General features: G+C 43.7%; 1 protein-coding gene across 1 annotated transcript in view; it reads left to right on the forward strand.

Annotated features, from left to right (window-relative positions):
• Positions 1 to 236: 236 nt before the first annotated feature.
• Positions 237 to 18,446, forward strand: part of ITGBL1 (integrin subunit beta like 1) — a 131,374-nt gene continuing 113,164 nt past the window's right edge. The window contains exons 1-2 of the mRNA XM_081908225.1: positions 237 to 510; positions 3,578 to 3,789. Of these exons, the coding sequence (XP_081764351.1) occupies positions 410 to 510; positions 3,578 to 3,789 (313 nt within the window). The 5' untranslated portion in view covers positions 237 to 409. The remainder of the gene's footprint in view (positions 511 to 3,577; positions 3,790 to 18,446) is intronic.

Raw genomic sequence — 18,446 nt, forward strand, 5'->3', positions numbered from 1 at the left:
TTCTCGCCAGTTACTTTTGGTGTGATTATCTCAAAAACTTCCATTAATCAAAGCTCACTCAAGCTTACTTTTCCCCCAAATACTTAGGGTGCCTCTCTTTCGAGAGAAAAACCGTTTGCTCGAAACTGTGAACAGGATACTTTATTATGTCAAAATAAACCATCTGGCCGTACAACTGTTTCTAATTACTTCCCTGCCTAGACTGTAAACTTTGGGGTTTGGCACTGGCCTTTCCTTCCAGAATGCTGCCCAAATCCAGCTTCCAGGCAGCTAATCAAAGGCACTTGGTGGAGCACAGGAGGAAGGAGCCAGTTCTGGCCAGCTCGGAACTCTGCAAACCTTCTGGGTTTGTCTGTATTTCGGACTCCGCTGGAGAACTCTTCATTTACCGCTTCCCTGGGATCTAAGCATGCATACTCAGGGGCTTCTCAGCTTGGTGTCGTTTCTATTCATGTCTTCACTCTTCGTCCTGCTGCCTGTTATTTCGCAAAGTTTCTCCTTGTCCCTGCGGTAAGCTAGGATTTTAAGCTCTGTTGTTGTTGTTTTTCCAGCAATTAGCTTTTAGGGGCCAGGCAACAAGTTGCAAGGAAGAAGCCTTAAAGAGGTATTTCTCTCCCTCCCCCTCCCTTCCCCCCTCTCCAACCTGCCGCTCGACTCTTTATAAAATTTGAGCAAAAGATCGACAGCATATCTGAGTGCAGGAGCAGAGCTGTAGCTGTAATTTGCATTTTGACACCCACGTTTGAACTTCAGAAGATACATAAGATATCCCAGATCAGATGGGTTAGGCAAAAATGTGTTGTCTCTTTTGAGCATTATCCTGATGAGCATACGTTAGAGCTTCCTGCAATTTACTGACTTTGTTTTTTTCTGGGCTTCATATATTTGCTGGTCAAACTGTTAATTTGTAGCACCCCAGTGTCACCCCTATTCATGATCTTGGTAAAAACAGCTTTGCGGGAATCTAGATCTAGCATCCTGGACTAATTTTGGTCGTATCCTAGGAAAACTAATAAGGAGGGGGAAAGGCACAATGGCTGTAAATTCCCACAGTGGGCTATAAATTCAGATTAAGATGCATAGCAATAGGGGTATAAAGTATTGCAAATTTCATTGGCTGGGATTTGCATCTTGTCAGCTTGTATTTGAGCCCTGCTGCATTCCACTTTGGACTTCATTCCAGATAGCTCAGTTGGTAGAGCATGAGACTCTTAATCTCAGGGTTGTGGGTTCAAGCCTTACCTTGGGCAAAGGATTCCTGCATTGCAGGGGGTTGGACTAGATGACCCTTGGGGTCCCTTCCAACTCTACAATTCTATGCTTTGCCATAATAAATAAAATATTTAACTCCAGACTTCTTTAAAAAAATAATCATCCATTTGGATGCTCTTCTCTCCTTCTTGAGTAAATAAAATACTGTTGAGCTATTGCTTTAAAATGGAACAAGTACAGTGGTACCTTGGGTTAAGAACTTAATTCGTTCTGGAGGTCTGTTCTTAACCTGAAACTGTTTTTAACCTGAGGTACTACTTTAGCTAATGGGGCCACTTTAGCTAATTGCTGCCGCCGTGCGATTTCTGTTCTCATCCTGAAGCAAAGTTCTTAACCCGAGGTACTACTTTCGGGTTAGCAGAGTCTGTAACCTGAAGCATCTATAACCCGAGGTACCACTGTAAAGATTAGGTATTAGGCTGGTTGCAAAGTGTTGGTCATTCTATGCAATTTGATATCCGGAGGTTTAAAAGGAAACTAACAAGGAAAGAAATGTGTGCCATGTTACATTACTGAAACAGTTTTATGCCTTTATGTAAACTGCCTGAAATGTGGCTTTAACATTTTTCCAAATGAGCAAAGTAAATACTAACATTCTGATGGGGCATATATATGGGTTATGTCACCCGTTGGGTAGAATCCCAGCAGCAATAATTTTTGGGCATTCTGATTGGGAAGGTTGGCAAATAGGGGGAGGGAATGGATGAATTAAAATAATAAGCTCCCCAATCTGATTCTGTACCTTTTTCTGGAAAAAATAAACCATCTTCCCATACCGAACATTAATTTACTGTCAAAAATAGAGATGACACAGGACACCTTGCTGGGCAACCTGCACGAAAGTATTTGCTAAGTTCTCAGGTTTACTTCTGTATTCAGTTATATAGACCACGTTCCTATGAGTCAGTGCAAGTACTAGCCTTTCCAACTCTTGTTTGCATCTTCACAGCACCCCCAAGAGGAAAGGTACTGTTATTCCTATTTGTGGTTGGAGCGGGAAAACATGAACAAAGCTACTATCATAGGAAGGCAGCACCCATTTCCTTGTTGTTGCTGTATTCCAGGATAACAGAGACAGCAGCTGACTCCCCACCCAAATATCTTGATCCATACTAGCTTTTCTTCATGTAGCTGGTGTTACCTTTGCATAGAGGGCTTGGGGAGTGTGAACCTGCCTGGCAACTATAAAATAAGTTTGTGGATGAATCCCCACTCGGTTACGATGCTCGCTGTGGGTAATCTTGGGACAGTCTCAGTTTATGCTTCCTTAGAGGATTGTTGGGATGCAGCTGGCGCTGTGGGTTAAACCACAGAGCCTAGGACTTGCTGATCAGAAGGTCGGCGGTTCGAATCTCCGTGACAGGGTGAGCTCCCGTTGCTCGGTCCCTGCTCCTGCCAACCTAGCAGTTCGAAAGCACATCAAAGTGCAAGTAGATAAATAGGTACCGCTCCGGCGGGAAGGTAAACGGTGTTTCCGTGTGCTGCTCTGGTTCGCCAGAAGCAGCTTAGTCATGCTGGCCACATGACCCGGAAGCTGTACGCCCGCTCCCTCAGCCAATAAAGTGAGATGAGCGCCGCAACCCCAGGGTTGGCCACGACTGGACCTAATGGTCAGGGGTCCCTTTACCTTTACCTTTAGAGGATTGTTACATGGTCAAATTAAGGATAACCTTTCCCAAGTGCCTAGAGCAAGGCCAACATGCACATGCAAGAAATAAATTATATCTAACAAACTGTTTCTCTTCTTCATTCGAAATGCAGAAACAAAGTTGTTCCTGAATGCAAGCATTGCTGAAATAGCACTGGGTTCTGTTTCAAGAAAAAGTGCACATCTACCATACTGGTGTGAATTTTCGAGTCACAAGTCAATGTTAGTGTGTGGCTTAACAGATTTTAATATCTAGCCATTTAGTCCCATTATTATTTAGAACCCAAAATAGATGTTTTTCTTAAAACCCAGAAATTGGTCCCCCCCCCCAAGTTTAATTCCAAAATACCATATTTTTTGCTCTATAAGACTCACTTTTCCCCTCCTAAAAAGTAAGGGGAAATGTGTGTGAATCTTATGGAGCGAATGCAGGCTGCGCAACTATCCAAGAAGCCAGAACAGCAAGAGGGATTGCTGCTTTTGCTTTTGTTTTCCTCCTCCAAAAACTAGGTGCGTCTTATGGTCTTATAGAGCGAAACATACGGTAATCTGTGGGCTGATTGCCGAATGAGCACAACCCAGCAGCACAAGTTTCTACATCATTTGTGTGATTTTTTGTTTGTTTTTACAACTGGTTGTCTTCTTAATTCCTTGCAGGAATGGTTGGGGAAGGAACTCGCCTTGCCGACTGTCCCTGACCGAGTCAGAGCGCAGGTGTCGAATCCCTGGTGGAAAAATCTGCAGTGGCAGAGGCCAGTGTGACTGTGGGGTCTGCATCTGCCAAGTGACTGAGCCAGGCAAATACTATGGGCCCCTCTGCGAATGTCATGAGTGGGTGTGTGAAACCTACGATGGAGAAACTTGTGCAGGTAAGCACGTCCCAGCAGCTCACAGAGGTTCACAGTATACTTCAAATGTGGTCACAACATCTCTGTAGCCATCTGAACTGTGGGTGCTGGCAAATGATGGGGCTAGAAGCCTTTACTATTGGGTTCCTGTATGAGTAGAGAGTTGTGGGAATCTTGGAGGTTCTCCATGTAGGTGGGTGAAGGCAGAAAAACTGATCTGGTTGTGGCCACTTGGCGATAATGACTTTGGTAGAGCATAGTTACATGGTTACCACGGTCAGTGATTGAACTTTGATTCACCCACTATGTTTAGGGTTAAGGTAATAAATACTGGTTGATTAGAAGAGTCCTGGTTCTTCTGAGTTTCTAAATAGCTAGAGACCACATAAGACTCCTTCAGTCCATTTCTAGCTGGTGAATTAGTGTGGTGTAGTGGTTAGAGCAGCCCTCTCTAACTTGGTGTTCCCCATTTGTTTTTGACTACAACTCCCATCATCTGTGGCCATTGGCCACACTGGTTGAGGCTGATTGGATTTGTAAACCAAAAATATGAAAGGCACCAATTTGCGAAAGGCCGGTTTAGAGTGAGACACTTGCACTGGTAAGACCCATGTTCAAATCCTGACTCCACCATGAAATTCACTGGATGAGAAAGGTGTTCTGAGGTTAAGGGCTGGTTGGAGAACCATGTAGATAACATTGAATTCATTGGAGGGAGGTGGAATATAAATGCAAAAAATGAATAGCTTTTTGTTGGAGACTGATGTTTATTTATATGCCATGAAGAAAAACCTCACTTGCTGATTTCTGCACCTTCATAAGCATGAGAAGAGGGTAGGCTTTTTTCTCCTGGTCAATTGACACTTTTTTTTGTAAGCTGGAAGCATAAGATCAAGCAGATTGGTGGAATGCAAGTGGGACCAAGAATGAAGGAGACTTTTCCTGTTGGAAGGTGCCTTTTGTATAAGGGGTTCCCCCCCAAAAAAGACTTACCATAGGCTGCCCTTTGTTAGGAAGCACACCTTAATACACCTGATACCAGGGGTGGGGGAACTTTTCAGCTTCATGAGCTAGATCCTTATAAGGATCTATCACATAGGCCAAATTTGACAGGTGGGCAGGGCCACCCACCCTGTCAATCAATTGATGTCACAAATGACATTAGGGGGGTTGGTACTTTGAAGTCCCAAAGTTGGGACTTCAAAACTAGTAAGGTAAAGGTAAAGGGACCCCTGACCATTAGGTCCAGTCGTGGCCGACTCTGGGGTTGCGGCGCTCATCTCGCTTTACTGGCCGAGGGAGCCGGCGTACAGCTTCCAAGCCATGTGGCCAGCATGACTAAACCACTTCTTGGCGAACCAGAGCAGCGCACGGAAACGCTGCTTACCTTCCCACCAAGTATTTATCTACTTGCACTTTGACATGCTTTCAAACTGCTAAGTTGGCAGGAGCAGGGACTGAGCAACGGGAGCTCACTCCGTCGCGGGGATTCGAACCGCCAACCTTCTGATCGGCAAGTCCTAGGCTCAGTGGTTTAACCCACAGTGCCACCCGCGTCCCGTTCAAAGCTGGTAGCAGGCAGCAAAGCACTGCTAAAGGGATGTTTCCCCTCCCTTCCTTTTGAAACTGAGCAGGTTCAGGGTGTGCAAGACAGCTCTTTGCAGACAACTTTCTCATGCATCTCAGCCAATCAAGATCACCCTTCTGCTTGAAACAGGGTGCAATGAGTCCATGCCCAAAGCTAACATCACCAGCCAAATTGGACACCCTGGCAGGCCTAAAAATAGCCAGTGAGCTGGAAGTTTCCCCTCCCTACATAGTCTATCCCACAGCTTGAGGAGTTTCTCAGCTTTATTACATGGACACTTCCCTTCAGCCCAGCTCTAGCAAAAAACCAAAGAGATGAGCTTTGGATTTTATTTTCCAAAAATCAGTAGAAAGAGATTGTAACAAAATCTTGTGAAATATCCTTAGAACACAAAGGGGTAGCTCTAACAACTGTGCAGCCTTTTGTGGCAGCTTCCCTTTTAAGGCAACGAAACCAAATGCCCAAGTATAAAGGAGATGCTTGTTTGGGGTATGGGGAGGGGAGAAGAAAAGGGAAGGTACAAAATCACACACGTAGGCTTGAAATCAAAAAGTCAATCTAGCTTAGCTAGTTACATGGGTTTCATAAGATGTGCAAAAGAGAGGTTCTGAGAGAGAGCAAAGATATATATAGTTTTATTTGAATGCTGCCTCTTCGTAGCCAAAATCATGCTCAAGACTGCTTACAACATGAAAAAACACATAATTACAAACATAATGAAAGCATGAACAATAAATAAAGCATCAAAAGTACACAACCAAACTGAACAATTTCCACATAAATCATAATAAGATATAAAATAAAATAAAATAAAAATACCCAAAAGTAGTATCAATAACAGCAGTAACCCTCCCCTACCAGCAATACCCCAGCCCAAGAGTTTTTTCAGCCACCTCAGCTTTTATAGTTGGAGTCAGTCAAGGCCCTGCCCTCCAGGACTAGTGGGGAAAGGCCTGCCAGGACTCACAGCCAAGATTGGCTCTGGCTTTTTCAGCAGCCTCAGCTTTTGTAGCTGGAGTCAGTCAGCATATTTCACACCCTCTTCTGGTTGCCAAGGGTCTTTCTGGTTTGTGGTCTGAACTGTTAAATACTGCATTTCCCTTTTTTGGAGTCTGTAGATAAGTCCATGGCAGTTTTGGGTGCTGAACCAACTACTGAGTGCCATGAAGTTTGTGCCCTCCACATGTTGTGTGTGGACTTCATCATCCATGCTGAATGCCATGGGCACCACTCCCTGTGCGCGCATACACACACCGATTCCATGTATACATTGCATGAAACAGGCCCTAGTCATACTAATCTTTGATTTAATTCCATCCTTTCTGTGTAAATCTTCTTTAGTGCCCACTGTGCATTAAAGCTTCAGTTCTGACACTAGATTCTAGAACATGGTGTCTGCTTGGGCTGCAATCCTCCACTTGCTTACTAGGGAGTAAATTGGGTTGAATCCAGAGCACAGTATGAGCAAACATGTGTAAGTCTGAGCTGCACAAGAGCCTCAGACTTGATGTAAGGCATGATCACAATGTTAGTATTTTCAGCTGTCTGTTTTAATTGCTCACATTCTGTTGTCAGGGTTAAGAGTTTTTAAATAGCTCAATAACATGGGAACAGAGGAAAAACTGCAGTCTTCTCATTTGTCAAAGGACTAGGGACTGTTCGCTGGTGCTTTTTCACATCGCATCCTCTCTGAATATCTGTACCGGTTCCATGTAACGTGTCAACTTTTCGGGCCAGACACCACAATTAGGTCAAAGCAAATGTTACAGAGAGTGCCATTAGTAACAAATGCGTTCCAGCAATGTGCTTGGCAAATTTCATAGGAAAAGAAATAGCAACTTATTTTAACAGCAACGTTGTTAAGAATAATAAGTCCAATAATAACAAACCCCTATAATGTGAATGCTTTTTAAAAAGAGAAATTAGTACTTTTGCCTGCTGCATCATACAGAAATGTTTAATGTGCTCACATAGAACACTGCTGCTAAGGATAGAATACATGGACCCAAAATGTCATGAACATCGGACTTAGGTCTGTGCTGCATTTTCAATTTCAAGATTTTCGGTGCAAGAGTGCTGCTTTCAAGGAAGCTGCTTTTGACAGGTGCTAAACACAATGGAAACCAAGTGTAATTCTACATTTTCTTGCGGATGTTTGAAACTGTTTGCTGCCACTGAATTGACTTTTTTTGTTGCTAACACTGCTGTTTTCTCACTGTGAATGACCCCAGCCAATCAGGGATCACATAATGGATATGATGACATCACAGGTTCACTTAAGGCTTCATGACAGTGAGAGCAAATAGAGTTGCATATCCCTTGCTCCGTTAGATATTGCTGAGGTGTGTATATGTGTGCAAAATATCAGGCTGATGTTCCCTGTTTTGCTTGGTGTGCTGCAATGCCTTCTACTTTCTGTATAAGCTGAAGTTGAAAGTATCAGTATTTTATCTGGAGCCTAACTTCCCTAAAGTTTTAACGATACTGACTTTTCCACCATAATAATTACTGAGTTCAGTGAGAGAAGAATAATTTGGATCAACTGCTTTTAAACGGCTTTCCCCAAACTGCAATGCTTCATGTGCCAAGTATTCTCCATAAAGGGATCAATTCACCCTCATAAGAATTAGCATGGAGGTGAGGTCATTAAGATGCCAAATACCATATCTGAATAGTGGCAGGTAAGATTATCCTATATAAAACCTGCTATTCTTACTAGGCAGCCTCACCAACTTGAGACCACCAGACATGCTTGATGGTCCAACAGTGTATTAATAAACTGCCTTGTTTTATGACTTTGAGGACTGCAAAAACAATAGTGTGAGCTGCATTCAGGTTGCTGGCTCACAAATTCTTCAGGCTTACGGCGAGACAAAAACAAAAAGGGTTGATACAGGTGGGGATCAAGAATTATTATGGTGATATACACAGACAGTTAACGTCAGTTTTGAGTCATACTGTATATTAGTCCTTGCTTCTATCATGTTTGGAAATCTGCTATAGGTAGAGTTGTTTTGGGCATGATATTAATGTTGACTGAGGATAAACTGCCATCTTATTTTTCATTCTTATTACAGTACGTGGAAACAGTGTCATTTTGTTTCTTATTGTGCTGTTCAGTTTAATGAAGACTTTTCAGTTAATCTTTGCTTTGAGATTAATGCTGGTCCTGGAAAGGTTAAATGAAAATGAATCCAAAAGGTGGCTTATAGTTCAAACGCAGGGTATCTGTCGATAATAAAACAGATTGCAGCAGTCATGTCTTGAGGAAAGCAAGGCAGAAATGTTTTTTTCATTCTTGTAAGTACCATTTCCCAAGTGTGTGTGTCTGATATATATATATGGCATGACTCTGGCATGAGGCATCCAGCATGTGTGAAGAGGTCTGTGTGAATCTGAACTTATGATATGGTTTACTTTTGTAGATTGTGGCATGAGTGTAAGAGTGACATAACTCCCGATATGACAGGAGGGCCTCCATGATGAACTTTGGTGACCCTGGAACTTCTAGTCTCCTGAAAGCCACTCAGGCATATCCTGAGTTCACCCACATCTGACCTAAAGATTAACCCATGCAAATTTAGTTGCTAAGTATAGGATACTCAACTCCTTAATGGGAGCCATCCGCACAATGGTAAGGTGATTTGAGGGCAAATAGCAGGAGGACAAAAGCAATGACCAACCTACACAGCATCTTAAAAAGCAGAGACATCACCTTGCCAACAAAGGTCCGTATAGTTAAAGCTATGGTTTTCCCAGTAGTGAAGTATGGAAGTGAGAGCTGGACAATAAAGAAGGCAGATCACCGAAGAATTGATGCTTTTGAATTATGGTGCTGGAGGAGACTCTTGAGAGTCCCATGGACTGCAAGAAGATCAAACCTATCCATTCTTAAGGAAATCAGCCCTGAGTGCTCATTGGAAGGACAGATCCTGAAGCTGAGGCTCCAATACTTTGGCCACCTCATGAGAAGAGAAGACTCCCTGGAAAAGACCCTGATGTTGGGAAAGATGGAGGGCACAAGGAGAAGGGGACGACAGAGGATGAGATGGTTGGATAGCATTCTCAAAGCTACCAGCATGAGTTTGACCAAACTGTGGGAGGCAGTGGAAGACAGGAGTGCCTGGCGTGCTCTGGTCCATGGGGTCACGAAGAACGACTAAATGACTAAACAACAGCAGCAGCAGGAGGAGATGGCCTGATTCAGTTAATCCACTCACTATCACAAGGGTGGCCAGTTTTCAGTCCTTTTCTCTTTAGGATGGGCAAGGTGAGAAATGGGCAGGAACTCTCAGTTCTCTCATCTTAAACCCCTCCTTTCCCTACTAGGAGGGATTAGCTAGGATTATTATTTAAACCCCAGACTTTCCCATAGCTCTCCTTGCTCCAATAGAACAACCCAGGACTCAGCAGACTTATGCTTGACTTTAAGAAAAGGTATATCCCCCCCCCCTTTCTCCACTTCTAGTTTTGGTTTATGGCAAAATTGTAATGCCCACATTTCTGTAGGCCTTTAAAAATAGTTAGGGAATCTTCTAGTCTTTTAAAAATAGTTAGGGAATCTTTTATTTTTTAATCAAGGTTTGTACGTATTGTAGAATTTGCTACTTGCCTAGATTTGCTGTCATATACAGCTGAGCAGACACAGCATCGCAGCTCCACTTTCCTTTTGTGCTTTGCCTGCTGATTGCAGCATCTGGGCTTGATGAGGCAGGTGACCCTCACCTGTTCCAAGCCTCCTCCAGCTGAGGAATCACAGACCTCTCACACCTGGCCAGCTAGTTTGCTGGGCTGTGAACCTTTGCCTCTCCTAGTGCTCCCTTTGCCTCAGAGCCTGGTGTGTTTGTGGAGACAGGGGCGCCTCTGGCTCTGGTGATGGGTCCTCATGCTCTAGCATTGGCCTCCATCCCCTCGCCATCCTCCATCACCCTGTGAGTACTTCCTTACCCATTCCCTGCTTGCTCCAGCCCTGGCTACACCCCTCGTTCATGGCAGCAATTATGTGTTAAAGGCGTCATGCAAATGCTTCTGTTTATGTGCTTGAAGGCCTTTGCAGTAGCTCCACGGGATACGTTGACAGAAAAGTGGCTTCGTTGTGCCCTATGTCAGTGATGTGTCAGAAGCTGGTGGGTAAACTGAGGACGTCTGTTCCCCGAAACTCTGTGTTACGTATTGGGTGGGAGGGAAGGGAGATGAGATCTGGTGCTTTAGATGTTTTGACAATGAAAAGGAGTCACAAAGTGGGACTCCTGCTGTCACTTCAGGTTTGTCTATCCGGAGTAATGTGACTGACTCCTTCCGCCCATATGTCTTGCTAAATCACACCAACAGCTCAAATAAACTGTGACAGGTAGGGTCAGAGACCTTCTCCTCTCTAGCTCTCTCTATTCTGATGACTTCTGGATATTAGCAGTAGTAGCAGCTGGTACATAATTAAGCAGGGCTTTCAGGAGTGGCTTTGGTTTATGTCACAGCTTCATAATGGAAGTTGGCAGTTGGATGTCAAAGTCAAAGGCTTCCCCCGGCTGTACATATCATTAGACTGGTGTAGTTCAGGCACTCCACTTCCTGGAGTCGATGGCACACCGTGATCCACATTGCATCAGACCAGTTTTGATGCCTCCACACTTAGGGGATGGAGATATAGCAATGTGGGAGGATGTCCGTCAGTGAGAGGAAGTTCTCAACTGGAGAAAGCAGATGGGGAGAAATTAACCCTCATTGCCTCATAATACTAGAGCTTTGGATCATCCAATGAAGTTGACTGTTGGGAGATCCAGGACAGACAAAAGGCAATGCTTCTTCATACTGTTGTCTAGTTTGTACTGTACATAACCTTGCCTAGGCAGGAACATGGAAGCATGAGGGTACTCATAGGAAAAAATAGCATCTTCTTTCTCATTACCCAGAACTGAGACGTGGTTTAGTTGAGAGTTCTGTTCAAATCAGGACTTGTGGTTTATTTTCCACAGACAAACCATCGCTGTCAACCAAGAACAGATCTTGGCTACAGCTTATGGTTCTCTTATGGAATGAGTCAATCTATGAAATCAAATTTGGACGTTAGCAGTAAGGGAAAAAGTGGCTTAGTCACCAGTAAGACTAGAGGAGGAGCAAAGCAGATGTGATCTTTCCAGGGGGGTTCTGAATGCTTACACATTTACACTTAGCTATGCACAGCATTCCTGCCAACCTAGCAGTTCGGAAGCATGTCAAAGTGCAAGTAGATAAATAGGTACCGCTCTGGCGGGAAGGTAAATGGCGTTTCCTTGCGCTGCTCTGGTTCGCCAAAAGCGGGTTAGTCATGCTGGCCACATGACCCGGAAGCTGTACGCTGGCTCCCTCGGCCAATAAAGCAAGATGAGTGCCGCAACCCCAGAGTCGGCAACGACTGGACCTAATGGTCAGGGGTCCCTTTACCTTTTATGCACAGCATAGCTTACATAGCTCAGCATGCAATCTGGGCCTGTGCATAATTAAACTACAGTGGTACCTTGGGTTAAGTACTTAATTCATTCCAGAGGTCCGTTATTAACATGAAACTGTTCTTAACCTGAAGCACCACTTTAGCTAATGGGGCCTCCTGCTGCCACTGTGCTGCCGGAGCACGATTTCTGTTCTCATCTTGAAGCAAAGTTCTTAACTCAAGGTACTATTTCTGGGTTAGCGGAATCTATAACCTGAAGCGTATGTAACCTGAAGCGTATGTAACCTGAGGTACCACTGTATGGACTTTACTACCATGAGATATATTGATGGCCACCAACTCTGGGTGGCTTTAAAAGGGGATTAGGCAAAATCGTGGAGATTTAAGGCTATTGCTGATGGCTACTACTTCCGGCTATGTCCCACCTCCAGTATGAAAGGCAGTATTCCTCTAAATACCAGTTGCTGGGGGACACAAACAGGAGAGTGCTGTTGTGCAGGTGTCTTCCTTGTGGGTTTCCCATAAGCATCTGCTTGACCATTGTGGGAAACAGGACACTGTACTAGATAAGCCTTTGATCTGATCTTGCAGGATTCTTATGTTCTTTGTTGAAATGCCTGAACATATACGGTGCAGTACATCATGTTCCTTGGGAAAGGAAAATGTACAAGTGCCGTGAGAGTTTCTTTATTAAGCCTTTGGATGAAATCTAAATCTGGTTGTTGAGTTGGAATGAAATAGCTGAAATGTATAAGCCTACAAATAATATTAGCATTCTTTATGTGCCCCTGGGGAAGGGGCTCTTCGGCAGGCAGCTCCCACCACTCCCCCTCACCCAGCCAGTCCCTGACATCAGGCCACTATCTGTAGAACAGAGTGGGGCCTCCCCCCCCAGTGGCGAAACCAGCTTCATCATTTCAGTTTACATCACAAACGCTTTCAAACACCCTTCCTTGCTGCTTCTCAAAGAATTGAAATATTTGCTAGCTGGCAAATGTGTGAAAACTACTCCGGCAGGTGTTAAGGAAACCTAGAGTACAGGTTGCCGAAGCAAATGCTGTTCTGAGTTTATGTTCGTTATGAACGAGATGGTTATGTAAATAATTTTTCACTTTGCGGATACAGCCTGTGGCCTGGCTGTGGTGTCACCATGGGTCTTCTGCAGTTGCAAATGTAGTAACATTTTTTAAAAACACACGCCACACATTTGTAAATACTTCTCATAGGCTTGTGAATAGGCTTGGTTCTTGGCTCTATTTTTAATTATATATCATTTTTGCCAACTTATACAGTGGTACCTCATGTTACATACGCTTCAGGTTACATACGCTTCAGGTTACAGACTCCGCTAACCCAGAAATAGTGCTTCAGGTTAAGAACTTTGCTTCAGGATGAGAACAGAAATCGTGCTCCGGCAGCGCGGCGGCAACAAGAAGCCCCATTAGCTAAAGTGCTGCTTCAGGTTAAGAACAGTTTCAGGTTAAGAACGGACCTCCGGAACGTATTAAGTACTTAACCCAAGGTACCACTGTATTTGCATGTTGGCTTCACAACAGCTATGGGCAGAACACCACTATGGAGGAGCATGCTATCTGTAAAAAGGTATTTATATGAAACATTGATCTGATCATTTGCGGGGGGGGGGGTGATATTAATGTGTTCATTGATTCTCGGGACACAAAAAGTCATTCCTAAAACAAAAGAAAAAGAAAAACGAGCTTAGCTTTCCCTTCTTTGGTCCTCCTTTAGTTGCTTGTGTTTCATGTCCCTGGGGAATATGATAACATTTGCTGTCCTACCATAAGTGGCGAGGAATATTGCTGTGCTTGCTTCGTTTTCTAAGTGGTTGGTAAACGAAATAGGATGCCAAATAGGGCGGTGTTAGAAATGTAATTTGGAGGCCTGTTTCTAGAATAAAAATAAATAAATCATAGTTGTTGCCATGGAATCCGATAAAACATTTTTAACCTTTTGAATAATGAATTGTGGTCCCCAGGGTCTCTGGAACAGTAATGCAAGGCTTCCAAGAAAGCCATTGACAATAATTGTTTGAATGCAATGTTGCTTTTGTGGCCCGTATTCCCAGATGTGCCTGAAGGCAGGCTTCTAGATGGGAGGAAAGAAGCACGAGATGAGGAAAGAGGAGAAAAATTGAGAACGTAAACTAGACAGCAGATATGTCGCTTACAAAAACCTGCAAATAGTAGCAGATGGCATGGTCAGGTGGAGGTGTTTACCTGGCCTTCCCACAGGTGAGCGAGTCTCCTTTGTGCGGTGAGTGGGGAGAGGGGATGGTGGTGCAGTGCAAACGTACCAGCAGGAGCAGCAGATTGGCTCTGCCAATGCATTTGCACTACACCAACCTAACTACCCCCTCCCGCTCCCGGTAGGCAGCAGCAGCCCACCCCCATCAAAATGCCCACTGCTGCCTGTAAAGTTGATCTATATTGCATCTTTTACTACTTAAAGAAATACTATGAAGAGAACATTACTGGTGGGGGAATCTGGTGGGTTTTTTATGGTATAATCTGCAACATTCCATTGACACAATAATAGTGCTTTAGTACTGGATTTTTGCTAGAACGTCCACACATCATTCTGCTTTATTACTTTATTTATTTATTTAAAAAATTTCTATACCGCTTTATATTTTTAATAAAAATCTCAAAGCGGTTTACAGCATATTAAATCAATAAATTTTTCTGCAACACTTCCCCAACGTACAACATTATTGCTGCCTTCATTGTAGCAGAGCAAACCTAAGGCAATAAACCAAAACCAGAACGTTTGTGGTGTGAAAAGTTTCAAGATTTCCACAGCAACCTATGGGACATGAACCAAATGGAAATGAAGCAATAAGTCTATCCCAAAACCTTTGCAGGAACAAACCATATTGAAAGCAGGATTGTGCATAACTGCCCTGATTCCATCACAAGCACAAATAATCACCAGTGCTCATCTGGAGTGGCCCTTGATTTTATCTGGACCTACTGAGGCTGCTTCTTCCAAAACAGGATTGCTGAAACTGAAGAGCTAGAGAGAGAGATAATTTACATTGCTTTTGCAGTATCTGTCATATCAATGCTTGAATGATGGACTGGTAGTAGCAGGTTGCCTCCCTTTTCTTACAGACTCCCTAGCTGCTATTCTGAAGGTTATGGGGGTAAAATAATTCAAACACTGGTTCATACCCCAGTTAGTCAATTAGCATATGTTGTCTGTTTTATGTGCCAAAATATATGACACAGTCATACCTGTGGTCAGATCCTCTGCATTTTTAAAGAAAATTGTAAACTCCTCAGTTCTGATTAGAGCAGTGGCCATGAAGGCAGGTATTTTTGTCTCTTCCCCCAACCCCATCACATTCTCTGTCCAAATTGTCCTTGGAACTGTTTGCTCCATGGTTGAGGAAAATGGATACTTGCCCTGCAGTTGCTTTTGTGCTATCCTTCATGGGGCAAAAAGAAAGTCCAGGGGGGCAGTTATAAACAGGAATGTGACATTAACATATGAGAGTGCTGGAGGTGAAATAGTTAAACAGGTTACCCAATCAGAACCCAGGGGGTGGAGTCAGAGGGACTATAAAACCAGTTCTGGGAGGGGCGAAGGGAGGAGTTCGTTGGGAGTTGGGTGATTGGTTGGAGTGGAAGTGAATTGGGATAGAGTCTGTGGGTGGGTTGAGTTAGTGTAGCGAAATAAGCCGAGGCAGGAATAGTTAGGGGCTAGGAAGACAAGTAAATATCTGAGAGGTGGTTTAGTGAGTGAGAGCAGGTAGCGGAAGTTATAGGTCTGGGTAGGCAACCCATGATTGTAAAGGACCGATACCGTTTATGAAACCACATGCTTGTTAAACTGCAATAAATAAACAGAAGTTTATGTTCCAATTTAACCCTGACTGGACTTAGTATTGTACCAGGTAGGGCCTGGGTGGTGGCAGCGAGAAATAAAGTGGTGGCACAGGGATCAATAGACGGTGAAACATCTGGAGACCCTGTGTGATCACCACAAGGAAGATAGCATGTGATGGGCAGAGCGAGTTCCATTGGATCTGCATTTATTTTGTGTGTGTGTCTGTGTCTGCAGTTTGTACATGTAACATGCCAAGTCCACTCGCCTGTAGCTGAGAGATAAGCTACTCAGGCAGCAGCTAGTTTTCTGGCACAATATTCTGCAGGGCTGCCAGTCAGTCAATTAAAGTTTTCAGTTACCTAAGGTTGGTGTGTTCTTACCTTATGAGTGCTGTTGCCTGATAAAGCAAATAATGGAGATGATATTAAAATGATCTGTTCCTTGATGGACAAGGGAAACTATGGCAATAACCCTGGACCCATTTCACACTGGATATTAGCTATATACAGGCGTTCAACCTGATCATAGCCTAAATGTATGTATGTGTGTGTGTTGTGGACCGAGAACTCCCAGAAGTGCAAGCTGGATTTAGAAGAGGCAGAGGAACCAGAGACCAAATTGCAAACATGCGCTGGATTATGGAGAAAGCTAGAGAGTTCCAGAAAGACATCTACTTCTGCTTCATTGACTATGCAAAAGCCTTTGACTGTGTCGACCACAGCAAACTATGGCAAGTTCTTAAAGAAATGGGAGTGCCTGATCACCTCATCTGTCTCCTGAGAAATCTCTATGTGGGACAAGAAGCTACAGTTAGAACTGGATATGGAACAACTGATTGGTTCAAAATTGGGAAAGGAGTACGACAAGGCTGTATATTGTCTCCCTGCTTATTTAACTTATATGCAAAATTCATCATGCGAAAGGCTGGGCTGGATGAATCCGAAGCCGGAATTAAGATTGCCGGAAGAAATATCAACAACCTCAGATATGCAGATGACACAACCTTGATGGCAGAAAGTGAGGAGGAATTAAAGAACCTTTTATTGAGGGTGAAAGCGGAGAGCGCAAAATATGGTCTGAAGCTCAACATCAAAAAAAGAAGATCATGGCCACTGGTCCCATCACCTCCTGGCAAATAGAAGGGGAAGAAATGGAGGCAGTAAGAGATTTTACTTTCTTGGGCTCCATGATCACTGCAGATGGTGACAGCAGCCACGAAATTAAAAGACTCATGCTTCTTGGGAGAAAAGCAATGACAAACCTAGACAGCATCTTAAAAAGTAGAGACATCACCTTGCCAACAAAGGTCCGTATAGTAAAAGCTTTGGTTTTCCCAGTAGTGATGTATGGAAGTGAGAGCTGGACCATAAAGAAGGCTGATTGCCGAAGAATCGATGCTTTTGAATTCTGGTGCTGGAGGAGACTCTTGAGAGTCCCATGGACTGCAAGAAGATCAAACCTCTCCATTCTTAAGGAAATCAGCCCTGAGTGCTCACTGGAAGGACAGATTGTGAAGCTGAGGCTCCAATACTTTGGGTACCTCATGAGAAGAGAAGACTCCCTGGAAAAGACCCTGATGTTGGGAAAGATGCGGGCACAAGGAGAAGGGGACGACAGAGGATGAGATGGTTGGACAGTGTTCTTGAAGCTACCAGCATGAGTTTGACCAAGCTGCGGGAGGCAGTGGAAGACAGGAGTGCGTGGTGTGCTCTGGTCCATGGGGTCACGAAGAGTCGGACACGACTAAACGACGACGACGACAACAACAACAAAACAAGAAGCAATGAATGATATCCAGCCTCAAGCAGCCAGACTTCTTTTTCCTTTACTCCTCCTGGGACAACTCTATTCTGATTGGTCACCTAATCTTCTGGTATAGATTATGTGGGGGGCTGAGGCCAGGGGAGGGGATCCATTCTGCCAATGGTCCCCATTCCAACGAAGAAAGCCCTTTCTTCATGTATCTCAGCTATGGCAACTGTTCTTTCTCTCAGTGTAGAAGTCATGATGAAGGCAAAAGCTGACAGCTATAGTATTGTCAGGATTTTAGATGAATTGAGAAAACATGCAGTGTTGGCAAGTATAGCTCCAGTGCCGGGATCTGGGGCAATGAGCCAGATACTGTTTGTACAAGGAGGTCAGTAGGACAAAAGGTTAAAGAAATACAGTGCCCTTTGTGGAGGGAAAAAATAACATTCACTCTCGGCACATTTTTGTATGAAATGCCTGAAACTGGTGGTTTTTGAAAGTGAACTCTGAGTTTCTGAAGCAGCAAGACTTTTATGCAATAGTAAGCTTCATTCTACAATACCCATTGCAAACTCAGCCATGAAGATTTTTCTAGACCCATTTTCCCTTACACTGTCCTACTTGCAACTTTTCTGACATATTTATAAGTGCATAAGACAAGCCCCCAGTTGGGATAGATCAATGGATTCTTGCCTAGATTTAGAGCTCAGCCAATCAGAAATAGGGGAACAAACCATCATTTTAATGCAGAATTACAGACACACATCATGAGCCTTTATGATAGGTTGTCCTCTAAACATATTACAACCCTTATACTTTTCATCACAACCACCTTTTATGTTTTAGTGCCCTGTGCAAAATGTTTTTGAATAAATTATCCTGCAGAGTACTATTAAAATGGCAGGTTGCTCTTTGGAAATTATGCATGTAACGTCTAAAAATAATATGCAAAAGGTTAGTAGCAAAAAAAAAAAAAAGAGAATGTCATCATCAGGCTTAAAACTCTTGCTTTTGTTTAGCTGAGGGGTGATGTGGGACCAATTCCACCAGTTCAGTTGTGAAATT

This window comes from Podarcis melisellensis (genome assembly GCF_964234715.1).
Source record: "Podarcis melisellensis genome assembly, chromosome: 4".
Taxonomy (NCBI): domain Eukaryota; kingdom Metazoa; phylum Chordata; class Lepidosauria; order Squamata; family Lacertidae; genus Podarcis; species Podarcis melisellensis.